Source organism: Hippocampus bargibanti, linkage group LG16 (assembly GCF_051943395.1).
Source record: "Hippocampus bargibanti isolate YZ-2025 linkage group LG16, ASM5194339v1, whole genome shotgun sequence".
NCBI classification, from domain to species: domain Eukaryota; kingdom Metazoa; phylum Chordata; class Actinopteri; order Syngnathiformes; family Syngnathidae; genus Hippocampus; species Hippocampus bargibanti.
Window position 1 is genome coordinate 10523185 of NC_142749.1, and position 17335 is coordinate 10540519.

A 17335-nucleotide genomic window follows, 5' to 3' on the forward strand; every position below is an offset into this window, starting at 1 on the left:
GCTGGAGCGCAGACCTCAGCCGAGGCCAGGCAATTGTTAACATGACTTAGACTCCAAATCTGTGAGTAACTGTCTTTTGTATAAAGTTATAAAAAGCCTTCTACATCAGTGGTCTCCAAGCAGGGACTGATTCTTGCGAGTTTCATTTTTTTCTTGGACATGGTCGCTGACGTGTAAACCAAACTGGTGGTTGGGGATCATTTGTCAACAGTAACCCCATCCCTCAAAAATGGAATATTTTCAAACGACACACTGTGGACAGAGTTAAGACAATGCTGGTAAATAATGGCGGTCACACAAAATATTGACACTTGGGAGTATGCTCACCTTTTTTTGGACAATAATTTAAAAATGCTTGTGATGAGTTAATTTGAGGGCACAGTAGTTTTTTTAGCGTGATGCAAACTGCAAAACACTATTTTACTTACCATATTTTCCGCTGTATAAGGCGCACGGAGTATAAGGCACCCCCCCCCCCCCCCCCCCCCCCGATGAATGGTGTATTTTCAAACCTTTTCCATATATAAGGCGCACTGGACTTCAATGAATAAAAAACAGATTTCCAAATATAATATAGAAATATATAAAAGTTTTCAAAATATATGGCAGGCCACATTATATGGCGCTACAGCAGAGGTTGGGGTTACGCACTACTTCTACTACAGGGGGAAATGAAGTGAGTCGGTGGCTGCCGACTGTAGTTGCGAGACCTGTTGTCTACGTCTCAATAAAAATCAGGCGGACATGCGTATAAGGTGCAAGGTCGTATTTTGAAGAAAATCAAGGCTTTTTGGTGTGCCTTATAAACTGGAAAATACGGTATGTTTTTTTGTCTCATGTAAATGATATGATAATATATTGGCAAAATGTGTGTGTGTCGCGTATCGAGGGTGCAAAAGTCACTACACTTTTTTTTCTATATCTGCTATTACCACAACTGATAAAAACACTCAATTTTGTGTACATTCATGCAAAGCTAGTAAATGTTGGACTGAAAATCAGCCTCGACAACAGCTTGATTTATCGACCCCTTCCGACCGCGACGGCACTAGTGAGAGATGGAACTCGACATAACTAGCGGAACCATTCTGTTTAGTTCTTAAAAAAAACACTCTCAGGGCTTCATATAAAATTAAAGTACATGTTTATGGTGCATTTGGGGTTCAAACTGATGAAGAAATTCTCTTTTGAGTCGACAGTCTATCACTCCATGACATACCCCCCATCTATTAATGTCTATTTTTATAACCATGTGTGTATTTCTTTTTTTTATTGTTTTTGTGTGTGTGTGAAAGTAGGCCGTCAGAACCGGTGGAAGGACCTTGTTCTGGGCGTGTCCATCCTCGCGGCGCTGGGAGGCTGCTGGTTTGCTTATGTCCAGACGAGGCGGTCCAGGGATGACCTGGGCAAGTTGATGAAGGACTTGGAGGGTCTTCAGAGGGCTGAGCAAAGCCTGTTGGACATGCAGGGGAAGTGAGTTTAAAAACAAATCAACCAAGGGTACTGACTTAAGGTTGCTCCCAAAATGTGAATGTGTGTGAGTGTGGAGACGAGCAGTGAAGACGATTCCAGTTTAAACTCCTTTTAAGGACAAAGAGAGGCGAAGGGCTCCCTTGACAGTCTCCTCTATGCCCACATGCACAAACGTACACACTTAGACGCACACACACATATGTGCACACACAATGGGATTAATGCTACAGACTCCTTCTAATTGTTCCGTCACAATGACGTTCCATTGTCATGTAGATTCAGCTGCTCGACTGATCCAATGTCAGTCAATTCGACTCAAACAGGTGGTTATGCGGCTGTGACACGGTTTACTCGTGTGTGTGTGTGTGTGTGTGTGTGCGTGCGTGTATGTGTGTGTGTGTGTGTGTGTGTGTGTGTGTGTGTGTGTGATTGCGCGCGTGTGTGGGTGTGCGTAAGTGTTGTGATCTCACATCACTACACTTCCAACTTACATACACACACTCACGTGTCATTACACACATGCACACGTTTGATTTTCTTCATGTCACAGTGCGGCCACAGCACCACCTGGGATATGTAAATATAGTACATAATAATAATACATTTCATTTAGCGCCTTTCAAAACTCTCAATGTCACTTTACAGTCACATGATAAGTTTTTCTGTGGGTGAGCAGTGGCAGCCAGCGTTCACTCAACCCGGAAGTAACTCAAATAGCTAGAAAGCTAGCTAGATAGCTTGTAGATAGCTAATACATTTCATTTCTAAGCACCTTTCAAAACTCTCAAGTACACTTTACAGTGTACAGAGCTTTACGTGTTACTATATGTATTGTTTAAATGTTAAATACATATATGTGTCCAGTATATGTTTTTATATGTATTGCTTCTATGTATATGTTCACAATTTACAGATTCACCTAGTCTTTTTTGGCTCCTCAACGTCATTAGCTCACTCATGTTTTATTTTTCTATCATACTTCACGATATGTGCATTTATAATTTCATATGTACTGCACCCGTGGTGAGGAAGTAAAGCGTGAAGAGTCTCTGAAACGTACAGGTGCAGTCACAAAATAGGATCGTTGCCAACAACCTCTCAAAATATTCACATTTATTGTTGTCCATTTCCTGTTTGTCAAACTCTGTCTTCATTGACAATGTGACTAACAGAACTGATAATTGTTGTTGTGAGGCTCCAAAAGGCCCAGGAGGATCAGCGCTGTGTTCAGGTGGAGAAAGTGAGGGTGGAAGAGGAGCTGAGGAATGAGATCAGCACGGCCAAACAGGAAGCCCAGCGCCTCCGAGATCTCCGCCAGGGAACCGAGAACGAGAGAAGTCGCCAGAAGTATGCCGAGGAAGAGCTGGAACAGGTCGAGGACAGTGAACGTAGTACTGCTCAATATTTGCGAGGAAAATGTTCATTTCTGAAGCTCCGGCGGTGCTCGTAGGTGCGGATGGCGCTGAAAAACGCAGAGAGAGAGCTGGAATCGCGGACTCACTGGTCAGCGCCAGACGCGCTGCAGACGTGGTTGCAGCTGACACACGAGATCGAAGTTCAGTACTATAACATCAAGAAGCAGAGTGCAGAAAGGCAGCTGATGCAAGCCAGAGAGGGGGTGAGTATGACCGCTCGAGAGCAGTGGTCCCCAACCAGCCATTGGTACTGGACCTCACAAATGTATTGAACTCATTCACTGCCATTCCCGAATTTATTCGGGAATTGAAAAGCATGACGTGGAGCGCCATTCCTGAATTTGTTTGGGTTTTGGTTTTTCTTGCAGGAGGACCTCTGGGAATATTTTTCCCTCCCAGCATTTGCCTTTTGTACAGCCACCCCCATTTTAAGCTCAGATAACACCAGACCCATATAACTTAGGAATTAACTGTTTTACTTTTACTTTTATTATATTACTTTTTTTCTAATGAAAGAAGAGAGCCTAACGCTGCATTGAATGTTCATGTAGTCCTAAAACTCAATATTCTGGGGGTCCTGCATTTTGAGTGAAAATGACAAAAACGCTTGCACTGGAGTGGACACATTTTTGCTCATCGTCCGGCAGTGAATAATAAGTTAAAAAAAGTATTGCACAGCATATGTAATATGTCCCAAACGTATGTATGAGATGACCCCCAACGTGACCCGAATGACGGGAATTTTGTGATTGCTTCAGGCAGAGAAGATCAAAAAGAAGAGGAGTTCTCTATTTGGGACGTTTCACGTGGCTCACAGCTCATCGTTAGATGACGTCGACCATAAAATACTTTCGGCCAAGTGAGCGCCATTTCACCGACGAAACACACCGTTGTCTAAATATCATGAGGAAAAACGTCTGTAAAAATGTTCTCCAGACAAGCCCTGGCCGATGTGACGGCTGCACTGCGAGAGAAGCTCCACCGCTGGCAAAATATCGAGTCCCTGACTGGTTTCTGTCTGGTCACAAATCCGGGCCTGGGGTCACTGGCGGCCGCCCTTAATTTGGACCCATCCTTCCTGGGCTTGCGACCGGCAACGCCGCAGCACCTCCTCCTGTCCGATGACCTGGATGACATGGACGAGGATATCTTGTCTCCCGGGACGCTCAAATGTGAATTGAATTCTTATAAGCTTCTTTTCACGAATGGGAAAGTAGCACACGGTTTCCCAGCCCGCATTCTCCTATTGACTGTCTGCATTTAGCATCTTTCTCCCGATTGGCTCCCCTCCAGATGCAGCCTGGCAGATGGACCGACGAGTGAGCGACCTTTGGCCACTGAGCACCATAGCGGACAACCAATCACAGTGGAAGCTCTCTGGTTTGCCCCTCCCCCTTATCCCCCATTAACACATTCTTTTCGCTTATAAAAAAAGTTTGAGATACTAGGCTGTGGGGTTGAACCGAGAATAATAATTTCATTTGACCTCCCTTCCTTTTTGTGAGTAATATAAATGTATTTCACAGCTCAGAGTCTGATGCCCCCGCAGCAAAGGATGGCCGACTCCACGATGATGTTCAGCTCTCAGAGGTTGGTAGACGGAAATGTCCCCCGTCAACAAGAAGGGTGCGGCCCAATTAACAGCCCTCCCAAGGGCCCCGCGCGGCGGAAACGCAGCCACTCCATTGGCCAGCTGGAATTCCTCCGCGGGCCGGCGCCGCCTCTCTCTTCCTCCCTCTCGCACCCTTCCGTCAAGCCGGTCTCGTTTCCTCACTCCACTCTTTTCTCCCTCTGTCGTCATCCTCTTCCTCCTTCTCCGCTGACCAAACGATCCAATTCCTCCATTGAGGGAACGGCTCGCTTTTCTTCTCTGCTCATCCACTCTACTTCGTTGATGGCAAACCGAAGGCGGCGCTGTCGCTCCGGCAGCTCAGGGTACCTGCCTTTGCAAGGCCCTTTTTTGCCAAATTTTGTACTGTAATGTCCTGTTTTTGTGTAATACCAAAGTAGCAATTCTAACTGTGTAATCACCCGTCACGGTCAGGTCAAAGTATCACGGAACTTCCTGTTTTTTTCCCTCTGATGCATTAGGTTTAGAAGGACAACCGACACCATTTTTTGGTTTCCTAACTGACAGCAGAAAAACGTTTTATAGCATCTAAAATACCCAAAACATGCAGGATGATATTTTTTGTAAAATGCAAAACACCCATAAAAATGACTTAAAGTTGCTAAAACTGCAACAAATTGAGCTGCGAATTGGGGATTTTCAGAAAGTCCCGCCCCCAGTTCATGACGTTCCAAGACGTCTTGCCTTGCTCGAGAATCAAAACAATGGATTCAGATTTGGTGATGATGCTTTCTTGTTACTCATCCAGTTATGAATATGATTGAAATAGTTCTGAAGAGGAAAGCATACATGTTTGCAATCGATTAAAGGAGTCCTCCCATATTAATTCAAGCCGTCAATGACAGCAATGTAGCACCCAGAAAATGCAGAAGATGGCGCCCAAGCTCCGTTGGAAATGGACTGATTTGTCTGCTGGGAATTTGTGTCAGCGAATATCAAATAGTTGTCTTGGTGCAACACACAAAGATTCACCATCGCTTTATTTATGTGTTTTCCTTCTAATTTCGCCATCAACACGGATCAACACGAAGTTTTCAGACCAAACAAAGTTCCGCAAAATGCATTGTGTGTCGCTTTCTCGGTCCAGGGCGTTCCAAACGTGACGTCATGTCGGGATCGTCACCAACTCAAAAACAACACTTCCTGAATATTCAGCACAAGTCTGAAAACGTAAAATATAGCTATATGCGGTGGAATCTTTGTAAAATACGCACAGTAGAAGTCATTTGAAGTGATTTTACAAATTATGGACACAACTTGTGTTGTGTCCGTAGGCGTCGGTTGTGCTTTAAATGAAACAAGATGACGAACAGTTGCATAACAAATAGCATCACAGAAGGCCTTGTGAAGTTCCACTGTACTTTGTCTCCAGGCGACGATGAGCTTCAAGATTGATTATGTGATACACGCTCAAAGATTAATGATCTCTAATATCCAATATGTTAAAGCATGTGAGCTATAGGTGATTTGTTTAATCCAGCCTGTATTTAACTCATTTACTGCCAGACGATGTGCAAAAATGTGTCCGCTCCAGTGCCAGGTTTTTTGTCATTGTCACTCGGATTGCAGAACCCACAAAATATTGAGTTTTAGGAACACATAAACATTCAATACAACATAAAGAACATAAGACTCTCTTCATTCTTCAGAAAAGAGTTATTTCCTAAATTATGTTGGTCTGGAGTTATATGAGCTTAAAATGAGGGTGGCTGTCCAAAATACAATTCAATACATACATATTAGTTTGTATAGCGCTTGAGCAACAGATGAAACTGGAACAAAGCGCTAACATGGAAAAACGGCAAATGTTGCCCCCTCGTGGTGCCGCTTTATCGGCACCCAAGCATGAAAAGGCAAAACCCAAACAAATTGGGGAATGGCGCTCTACGTCATATTTTCCATTCCCGAATAAATTTGTGAATGGCAGTGAATGAGTTAAACATCAACATGCTTTTGTGTCATTATTTGTCTGGAATGAGGTTCGGCTTCTCATTGCAGTGCAGGCCCAAAAGTCCAATTCCAATTTAATACCAATATCCAATTTTGGGGATGACACATATTCCAATAGTCCCACTTGAGAGCAAAGAAAATCGGAATTGTATCTTTTCAAGCGTGCAATGTAAATATGCGACTAAAAGGAGGTGTTAGTGATGTCTTCCACTTATTTTCATTTCCTCAGGGATATTTTGGATCGTTCAGATTCTGACTCCCCCCTGCCACACTGTCACGGTGAATCACGAAGCCCGTACAGCTCCAAGACCCTCCACTTGTCCAATAAGCTTCAACCCCTGCAAGGTTCGAGTCCCAGGATGAGAGGAGGAGTTGTAGGAGGAGGCCTGGAGAAGAGCTCGAGCCTCGGTGAGCTGAGGGGCAACTCCGCCGCCGTCATGGCCTCCTCCTGCTCCACTCGATCGCTGTGCATCTCGGCCGACGCCACCGACAACCCCGTCCTCTTCTCGGCCGTCCACACGCCCCCGAGGTGGAGCCCCGTGGAAGACGGACGTGAGGAGGGCGAGGCCTCGGGGGGCGGCCGTCGCAGAAACGCCTTCAATAAAATCTTCAAGAAGAAGAAATGATGTCACTGAAGGCGGTCTAGTTCACAAACTCTCACTCTCTACTAGTTGGTGACAAAACTGTACCTTCACAAAAACGCACACACAAAAAAAAAAACAAATATCATTAACAAAATTGCTTTTCTGGTTTTAGGATATGCTTTACACAAGAACTTGAAAGAAGACATGTTAAGTCAGCAGCGTAAGGAGACTAGTGAGCTAAATCGTCCCGCTCCGGTTTTCACACACGTGTGTGTGTGTGTGTGTGTTGACACCCAAAGGCAGCATGCAGAGGTACACGCGCACACACAAACTTAAGTCATCAATCAGGTCGTGCGGGATAGGATATGAAGTCAACTTGATTTACTCCGATCAACGTGAAAAGTATTTATGTTAAGAAAACTGTTTGTTAAACGATCCAGTACTCGCATTGTAAACTTTTCAAAAATAGTGTTATTTCCCATGAAATGTTATGTATGAATAAATAAATAATGTAGCTGCACTAATGATGACAACTTTTGTGTTTTTGAGTCTCGGTCAATCCCAGTCAGCAGTTGTTTTTTTCCTCTCACACTTACTTTGCAATATCGCACCTAAAATAATATTTAACCTATTCACTGCCATTCACAAATTCACATTTGAAAATATGTAAAGCGCCACTTCCCAATTTGTTCGGGTTTTGTTTTTTCTTGCTTGGGTGCCGATAAAGCACTCGGCAGTCCTTTTGGCAATGTTTTCCCTACCACCAAGGGGCAGTATTTCCCTTTTTCCCATGTTAGCGTTTTGTTCCAGCTTCAGCTATATTTCAAACAAATGCTATATAAACAATTATGTATGTATTGCATTGTATTTTGGACAGCCGCCCTAATTTCAAGCTCATATAACTCCAGACAAATGTAATTTAGGAATTAACTCTTTTTCTGATGAAAGAAGAGAATGTAAGGTTTCTTACGCTTCATTGCATATTTTTGTCATCCTAAAACTCAATATTGTGTGGGTCCTGGAATTCCAGTGACAATGACAAAAACCCTGGCACTGATGTGGACACATTTTATCAAATGTCTGGCAGTGAATGCAAAATTGTTGAAACAGGTTGACAACAAACCCACTTTGTGTGTGACATTGCGCTTAATTTAAGTATTCAATTAAACCCTATTTGAAGAATCATTGTGTTATTTGATAAGTGGAAGTTAAAGAATGCAAAAGGAGAACTGAAAGAAAACGTTTGCTCTGCTCTTGTGACTCAATTTCCTTGAAAGGTGGAGCCATCTTTCATAGCTGCGATGTTCCTCTTTGAACATTGTATGTGAACGTTTGGAAGTAAATTTGGTGCCTCAAATTCAATCTACAAAGTAGTTCAAGCAGGCTAAAGCACAGACGATAAATACGGTAAAGTGGAAAAGCTGAAAGGCTTGTGAATAAAGTTGATTAAAGTGAGGCAAATTCTTTAAAAAGTGCTTCAAAATACTTTGGGTGAACATGAATTTTCTGCATAGTTACATAGTACTTAGCAAAGGACAAAATCAAAGTCCTGTACTGTATCTCACAATGAGTAGTGATATTAATGACATTCACCATTGTGATTGTATTTTTTTCATGAATGAACGCGGAAGGAACTCGGTCCGCATCTGAGAAATGATAAACATGTGACTGAACATGAGCTGCTGTGTATCTGTAGTGTTCTATATTTAACCCGGCCGGCCTGCTCAGTCTCTCTCGCACATACTCGACTTAAAGCAGCCGACCGAGCCACCAGCGGAATGGAGGTAAAACTCTTCTAATATTACATCTGTCTGCTTTTGAGGCTTTTGTTTGGGCAAAGTTTGGATTTGAGTGACATGCACTCAATGAACTACTGCAACTGAATTACATTTGGATGCCTGATTGTCTCATTTATTTTGGACTTGATAATGTGAAAGGCTCCTATTTGATTTATTTTCTTGGGTGATCATTTTGAGCCTGTATTTTTTAAACGAACTTCCAAAAAAGTAATGCATCCACGTAAAAAAAAAAAAAAAAAATACAGAATAAGGCCTGTATCAGAATCTGAAAATCTTTAATCGTCCCACAATGGGGAAATGTGCAATTCATACATGTAACATCACGCTAGCAACTGTTGACACATCAATTTGACTATTTTTTTTTTTTTTGCATGCATGGAAAATGTAACACTGCAAAGCCCTATAATGCGGACTGTTTCAATTTCATTGATTGGTAAAGGGCTTCAATCGATTGATATCAGTGATCGGGCAGAGACCATCTAGCGTCGTTAGATGCTTAAATGCGGACTACTTTGATTTCAGTGATTGAATTTGAATTTGAGCTCAGTGTTTGAGCATTCCAGATTACCGCATCCACTGTAATGGAGTGCTTTAATATGAAGTCTTTCAATCCCCGTCATCTGGAAAAGATCTTCCAGTGACGACTCTTTCCATTCCAATGATGGAGAAGACAGAATTCAATGTCCTGAAGAATTTTCATGTGGGATCTTTCCCTTCTAGCAACCATAAAAATGGACTATTTGAATTTGAGTGATTGCGAAAAGCCAATTTCAAGTGATTTGAAGTGGTTTAATCAAGAACTTCCAATTGCAAAAAGACCACGCAGCATCGTGAAGACCCTAAAACTGGACGCCGTTCTACTGAAATCCTAAAAAAAACACTTTGTATTTCAATCCTCTTCGAAATAGGATTAATTCTCAGTTGTAATAAACAACTTGAAGTGTTAGACTTGAATTCTTATGTTGATTGGTCGCACAGGAGAGAAGTCAAAGTGAACCAAATTCCCCACTGTGGATGAATCAATCAGAGCCACAGAAGATTTCTGCTAAGCTCGTCAGTCATTTGTGTATTGAACTGAGGTTATTGCGAGCCTTTCTCTTCTGCGATGTGATGAAATAGTGAGCTGCAGAGCTGAGGGACTTCCTGCAAGCCCTACGTGGGAGACAGAGTCGTGTTGGCCACGGCGATAGAAAAAGATCCGCTTTGAAATTATAGTAGTTGCTCAAGTGTTAGTTTTTCTGCAACTTATTTTCTTTTTCCTTCCCAAAACAGACCATACGACGGCAAACAAATCAGTGATCGGGTGAGGCGGCTGCTGAAGTTGCAAGTTTTGCACAGCGGGGGGGAAAATGCAGGAAGGACATGAACAAGAAAATGAGGTAAAGCTTTTTACAAATGTATTTTTCAGATTTTGTTTCTTTGTTAACTATTATAAGAGTGAAATGACACTTGTTTGTTTTTTTGCTGTGATCATTTTGCTGTTGGGACTATGTGATTGTTTACATAGAAAATTCTTTTTTTAGTTGTCACACTAACCTCTCACCTCTGGTTTTCTTGCTGTGATATCGCTACTCCCCATTAGGGGGCGCAAAGTAGTCGCTTTCAGGGCACTTTGGACTCCCAACACTTGAAATAATCCGAATTTATTGAAATGGGACGTAGGAAAGCATCAGAAAAATTTGGGAACTAGATGTCAGGAATCATTCCGAGTCGCTTGAACATGCACCAACACACAGAATGAGGAAGTAGTTGAGCAGTTTAGTTTTTTTTCCACTTAAAAAAAACTAATTGGCTCCATGCCCAGTAGTTATTTAAAGGACAACCGACGCCTCCCGACAAGTTGTGTCCATAATTTGTAAAATCACTTCAAATGACTTCTACTGAGCGTATTTCACAAAGATTCCATGGCATATAGCCATATTTTACGTTTTAAGACTCGCGTTGAATATTCAGGAAGTCTTGTTTTTGAGTTGATGACGATTCCTGACGTGACGTCACATCTGAAACGCCCCTGACCGAGAAAGCGACACACAATGCATTTTGGGTACTTTGTTTGGTCTGAAAACATCCTGTTGACCCGTGTTAATGGCGAAATTAGAAGGAAAACACATAAATAATGCAATGGTGAATCGTTGTGTGTTGCGCCAAAACTACTATTTGATACTAGTTGACACAAATTCCCAGCAGACAAATCAGCCCATTTCCAACAGAGCTTGGGCGCCATCTTGTGCATTTTCTGGGACGCTGCATTGGAGTCCAGACGCCTCAAAATGATCCGGAAGGACTTCTTTAATCGATTGCAAACATGTATGCTTTCCTCTTCAGAACTATTTGAATCATATTCATAACTGGATGCCATTGTTTTGATTCTCGAGCAAGGCAAGACGTCTTGGTGTGACATCACGAACAAGGGGGCGGGACCTTCTGAAATTCGCCCTCCCCAGGTCATTTTGAAGTAGCTTTGGGTCACTTTAACTCATTTTTATTGGTGTTTTGCATTTGACTAAAAATATCAGCCTGCGTGTTTTGGGTATTTTAGTTGCTATAAAATGTTTTTCTGGTGTCAGTTAGGAAACCAAAAAATGGTGTCGGTTGTCCTTTAAATGTGTACAAGTGGCTCAATGTGACCTGACAAAAATAGAGAATGTCCATCCGTGTCAGTATATGCGCCCTGTGTGATGATTTCATTATCCGTTGAATGTGAACAATGTGAGACCTTGGACTGGAATTGACAGGGATCAACCGCATGTTAACAGCTGTGCGTGCGTGTGCGTACATGCATACACATTTCTAAAATGTTGCGTAAAAGAGCTATCTCCTAACAACTCTCCCTTCCGTCAGGAGCAGACGGTGTCACGGCCCTCTGTGGCTGAGCTTGCCGGAAGGTTCAAAAGTTCCTCTCCTCCCCCAGCCAGCGAGACGGTGAGTTTGGGAAACATCAGAGTGCAACACCACGAAACACCATTGTTGTGAAATGCATTCCACACTTTCCGAGCAACATCGACAGTTTAGAATTATTGGATGACATTTCAGATTGTTGCCATGCATACACCCTTGTTACACTTTTTAAAAATCCATTCTGGTTCTTTTTTTTTTAAATAACAGTTAAATTCTATTTAGCCTTGAAGTACAGTGCTATACTGTATAATTGTATTTGCTCTCAAATGTTTACAATATTACATTACAATTTTAATGTAACTAATGTGCAAAACGTTTTAATGGAAGAACCATTCTTCCAACAATTAAGCACCTTTTACAAAAAACACATTTTAAATGATACCAAAAATATATATTTTTTAGCCTTTTGATCAACACTCGGGAACAGTCGCTCCTCTATTTTACTCAGTGGCATGTCACTCCTAGGCCTTCAGTAGTGCTACGTCCGAATCACTCCACAGCTGCAAGTGTGGTGTGATTTACTACGCGACCACTAGAGGGTGCCATTGGCCCGAAAATAACTTGTGACTTGAAGAAACTTAAGAAATACCATCATTCAACTGTTAGAATGTTTTACTATGAACGTGTGGGTTCATGATAACCTCATAAAAGTGCAATATGATTTGCCATTTTTGCTAGCTTCAGAGTTGTCCAACCTTAATTATGACCATCTTGAAAATGGCTTTAACAGTATATCTGCAACCATATCCATTTCTTCTCCTCCTTCAGCCATTGTGGGTTGACAAAACCACTATTAAATCAACACAATATATTTGCTTATGCATCTCGTTATAGATACGGTGTGCTAGCCCTGGCCAGTATCCTCTTCACGAGCGGCTAGTGATACTATGATTGGCTAGTGACTTGCCAATCATGTGACTAGCTAATCATAGTTTCCAACGCCTTCCAGCAGGCCTTGGGTTGCCAACTCGAAATCTAATTGGTTAAAGCAACATTTTTATCGACATTTGATTGTTGTGCTCCAGGGCCTGCAGAACAGATTTTGAAGGTAGATTTGTGACCCTGGTAACAAATGATGGCTGAAATGTGATTGGTTAGATGCTTAAACACGAAAACGCACATTTGGAAGCAGCGCAATAGGGGAAAAGCTACGAAAGAAAGCTGAAAAACAACTTGGAATTATTTAATAAGAATTCATGGAAAAAATATAATTCACATTCATCTGTGATTCAGATATTTTTAGGCCAGCAGAGAAGGCCAGAGAACTTGGCCACTGTTGGTCATTATTGTGTTGCTTGGGGGGCTTTGTATTTTATCACGTGGTCGTTACGTGATTTGAAATTGTTTGAGAAGTGACGTCACACTGGAAACATCTTTCAGGAAAAGCCGGTCAGACGCCGACCTCCTCGCTCCTTACAACTGCCCAAAACTCACGGGGACGAGCATGAGGTGAGAAGATTGTTCACACGTGTGAATTCTTAAAGTTGCAATTCATGTTATGTGACATTGTGTAAATGCCCACAAACAAGTGGGCCCCCCCAAAAAAACAAAGTAATTTTGTGCCCATTTTCAGCGAGTTAAATAAAGCATCTTATTGGCTGGTATATTTCATACCTCAAATTATAATACACGCGACTAATAAAATGAATATTTGTTTGTCAGAGACCTTCTGGTGTGACCTCTCCTGTCAAAGCCAAAAGGAACTCGGCCCTGATTGAAAAGCTTCAGGTGGGTCCACGCCTCTCATCCTGCACTCCGTCACGCTGATGACATCATCACACTTCCTCTCCCAGGCTAACCTGGCTTTGTCGCCCGCCAATCTGCTGCCCTCGCCCAAAAGCCCCGCCTTCAGGCTGCTGCCACCCTTCAGTCCGCCGTCTTCGCCCAGCCCCACTGCGGGGAGCCCCTCACCCACGATGACGTCCCCAAGTTCCATTTTAACGTCTTTGGTGACCGAGGAGGAGGGGCCTGTGTCATTTGAAGCCCCTCCCACAACGGCGGAGGGATCCCTCTTGATGAACGTGAATAAGGTCGCCTGTTTTTTTTTCTCCTTTATTTAATCGACAAGAATCCTGCTGATTGCAATAATTCACCCGTTGTTAATGATCGAGATGATTGAAAAGTTTCTGATGGTTCTTCCTCTAGAGCCGAGCTCGCCACTCTCTTAGGCGACGCCCACCGTCCCGCCGCCACAGGAAGTCCAGCAATGGAGAGGAAGGTTCCGTGTCCACGGAGGAAACAGGCGCAGCCACCAGCCAACCGGATCAGAAAACAACACAAGGAGCGGGCGGGGATGCCGTCGGCGATGAGAATAAAAAACATTTGAAGGAGGACAAATCGAAGGAAATGCCGAAAGAAGGCCAGCCCAATTGTGACATTCATCTCAGCGGAGAAGAAGAAAATAAGAAGCAGGATGACGGAGAGGAGAAGGACATTCAAGATGGAGTCAGGGTGGAGGGAGAGAACCAAGAGACAACCTCAGGAGTATCTCCAAATAACAACCAAGAAGACAAAAGTCACGTGAGTTGCGTAAAATCTTTTCAAGGTATGTTCCTTTTTTTTCTCGTAAAAAGAAATGTTGTGTGTCCTACAGGGTTCCACGCCGCAAAGTTGATCAAAACTTGAACAAGGTCCTGGTTTCTGAGCCACTCCAAGAGGTTTTGGTTTGGGAAGCTTTGGGGGAGCACAAAGCTCCAAAAGTGGACCAAAAAAAAAAAAAAAAAGGATTTTCCGATGAATAAGGCGCACCCAAACGCCTTGATTTTCTTCAAAAGATGACCCTGCGCCGAAAATAATAATAATACATTTTCTTCATAAGTGCCATTCAAAACTCTCAAGGTCACTTTACAGTCAGAGCATAGGTTTTTCTGTGGGTGAGCAGCAGCAGCCACACGCGGCAGCGTTCACTCAACCCGGAAGTAACTTAAATAGATAAAAAGCTAGCTAGCTAAATAGCTAATATATAGCTAATACATGTTCATGTGAGTTAGTTTCATGTGAGACACTTTGCTACGCTTCGCCATGATGTTGACGCTGGAAGGAGTGATGGGAATTGCGGCTCCGGTACTTTTGGCTCTCTTACTAAAAAGATCCAGCTCTTTTGGCTCCCAAATGACTCCTCAGTTTTTGTTTTTGTTTTTGCTTAAATTAACGACCAAAAATCATGTAAAATGTGTTTGCTTTCAACATGTAGCTTGTAGTAGACGTGCACATTCCACCATGATCCACTGCTGAAAAAGACACTTTGACCATCTCCTCTTTCATCTAGAACTGCTTCATGTCACAAAGAGGGTACAGAAAGTGCTGAAGAATGACTCTGTCATTATCTTGTTGTCATATTATTTGTTATTTTCTTTTCTTTTTTTTTACTTTACTTCTGGGTTGAGATATCCTGTGACTAAAGTGTCCTTGAGAGTTTTGAAAGGCGCTTACAAATGAAACTTATTATTATAATAGTCAGGCAGATAGCAAATAGCTAGCTAGCTAGCAAGCAAGCTAGATAGATAGCTAAATAAATAAAAAAAGAAGTGAAGAGAGGAAAAAAGAAAAGTATAAAGTCATGAGAAAAGACAAAAAAGTTAAATGGTGTGCTTTATGTGCAAAGTCATATACAGGTCTGGCAAATACTGTCAGCAGCCACCGACTCCATTTCCCCTCCACTGTAAAAGTAGTGCAACTCCTGTAGTGTACTCCAGCGCCTTATAATGTAGTGTGCCTTACATTTGCAAAACATATATCTTTATATATCATATTTGGAAAACCTTTTTCATTCATTGAAGGTGTGCCTTATAGTCCGGTGCGCCTTACATATGGAACAACTTTGAAAGTACTCCATTCATTAGGGGTGCGTCTTATACACCGGAAAATACAGTACCCATCGAACTCGGCATTGGGAAGCCTTTGTTTTTAAAGACGTCATTGAGACAGAGACTCTTTCAGCCGGCAGGAGGCGCAGTTTTCATGAAGCCACTCTGTGTGCTTCTTGACTGACACCTGCAAAGGTTTTTTTTGATAGTACATCCAAATTAAAGGACAACCGACACTGTTTTTTTTGTTTCCTAACTGACATCAGAAAAACGTTTTATAGCATCTAAAATACCCAAAACACGCAGGCTGATATTTCTAGTCAAATTAAAAACACCAATGAAAATGAGTTAAAGTGTCCCAAAACTACTTCAAAATGATCCCGGAAATTGCGAGTTTGAGAAGGTCCCGCCCCCTTGTTCGTGACGTCACGCCAGGACGTCTTGTCTTGCTCTAGAATCAAAACAATGGCTTCAGATTCGGAGAAGATGTTTTCTTGTTACTCATCCAGTTATGAATATCATTCAAATAGTTCTGAAGAGGAAAGCATAAATGTTTGCAATCGATTAAAGAAGTCCTTCCGTCTCATTTTGAGGCGTCTGGACTCCAATGTAGCACCCAGAAAATGCACAAGATGGCGCCCAAGGTCCGTTAGAAATGGGCTGATTTGTCTGCTGGGAATTTGTGTCAACTCGTATCAAATAATAGTCTTGGTGCAACACACAACGATTCACCATCGCGTTATTTGTTTTTTCCTTCTAATTTCGCCATCAACACGGATCAACACAAAGTTTTCAGACCAAACAAAGTATTGCAAAATGCATTGAGGTGATGCAAGGTATGTCCTTTCTCACTGAGGGGTGTTCCTTCAGTGACGTCACGTACGGACTCGTCACCAGCTCAAAAACAAGACTTCCTGAATATTCAGCGCGAGTCTTAAAATGTAAAATATAGCTATATGCGGTGGAATCTTTGTAAAATACGCTCAGTAGAAGTCATTTCAAGTGATTTTACAAATTATGGACACAACTTGTCCGGAGGCGTCGGTTGTCCTTTAAGTGATACATTAGTAAAACACAACCTTCGTTATTTGAATACCATCCCTCCAAGTTGTCCTGTGGTACAAGCACCAACATCCATAAACCAACAGAACGTAGACATTTTAATGAGTGGCCTTTCCATTTCTTACCCGAGGATGATGGTTTAACATCCTGGGTCTGTTCACACCAAAGTGAGCCCAGATGCTCTGTGCTCCATTACGTACTGGCCTTGTGGTCACACCTGTTGGCCAACCAAGCATACAGCAAATGAAACTTTTAAAACATGATAGCATTGTGTTAGCTTATTCTCTAACCTCAACCCCCCATCCCCCTTTTTCCTTATTTTGTCAGATTTGTTGACAGAACGGTGCTCTTTCACTCTTTAAGTCAGTTCTAATGACCTTGAACATCTTGAGGATGAGAAGAAAAAGGATTCCTCCGCACCCCTCGCTCAGCCTTAATCCTCGTGAAAATTAATTTAAAGAGAGGAGCAGAAGGGAAACCTCGTCCTTTCAACTGTGGCTTTAATCTCATTTTGAGAAGCGCTCAGATCAAATGTTCTGTCACAAATCAACTCACTGGCGTGCCACTGCATTGACGATTCAAACAATAAATCCCGCCTCCCGCCAATGCTCAGTGATGTCTTTTTTGGGGAGCTGTTGAAAAGAGTCATCTATATCTCTAGCTGGGGTGTCCACCATATGTCTTCTATGTCATGTCACCATTCGGATTAAAGGTGAAA

General features: G+C 42.4%; 2 protein-coding genes across 9 annotated transcripts in view; both read left to right on the top strand.

The window, feature by feature from the left end:
• The window catches only part of LOC148886423 (stromal interaction molecule 1-like), an 18544-nt gene extending 10425 nt beyond the window's left edge, over nt 1-8119 (top strand). For 3 of the 8 annotated variants that reach the window (XM_089016788.1, XM_089016785.1, XM_089016787.1), the window contains exons 8-15: nt 1296-1473; nt 2668-2845; nt 2924-3091; nt 3647-3747; nt 3825-4060; nt 4182-4268; nt 4415-4478; nt 6698-7994. In XM_089016788.1, coding sequence (XP_088872914.1) covers nt 1296-1473; nt 2668-2845; nt 2924-3091; nt 3647-3747; nt 3825-4060; nt 4182-4268; nt 4415-4478; nt 6698-7094 — 1409 coding nt within the window. In that variant the 3' untranslated portion in view covers nt 7095-7994. Of the gene's footprint in view, nt 1-1295; nt 1474-2667; nt 2846-2923; nt 3092-3646; nt 3748-3824; nt 4061-4181; nt 4269-4414; nt 4479-6697 lie in introns of all 8 variants that reach the window. The other 5 variants (XM_089016789.1, XM_089016784.1, XM_089016790.1 and 2 more) reach the window with 5 other exon arrangements.
• A 584-nt stretch (nt 8120-8703) lies between these two features.
• On the top strand, nt 8704-17223 carry dub (duboraya). Its single transcript, XM_089016807.1, has 8 exons — nt 8704-8836; nt 10124-10230; nt 11693-11773; nt 13130-13198; nt 13412-13477; nt 13543-13779; nt 13895-14269; nt 14343-17223. The coding sequence occupies exons 2-8, from the start codon at nt 10201-10203 to the stop codon at nt 14361-14363; spliced, it is 879 nt and encodes a 292-aa protein (XP_088872933.1). The 5' UTR covers nt 8704-8836; nt 10124-10200; the 3' UTR covers nt 14364-17223.
• The last annotated feature ends 112 nt before the right edge of the window (nt 17224-17335 follow it).

Bases quoted from the DNA above. Each gene is read 5' to 3' on its own strand.
- dub (XM_089016807.1), top strand. From the start codon at position 10,201: ATGCAGGAAGGACATGAACAAGAAAATGAG. The intron at 11,774-13,129 runs GTGAGTTTGGGA...AACATCTTTCAG, and splicing joins CTCCCCCAGCCAGCGAGACG to GAAAAGCCGGTCAGACGCCG. The intron at 13,199-13,411 runs GTGAGAAGATTG...TTTGTTTGTCAG, and splicing joins CTCACGGGGACGAGCATGAG to AGACCTTCTGGTGTGACCTC.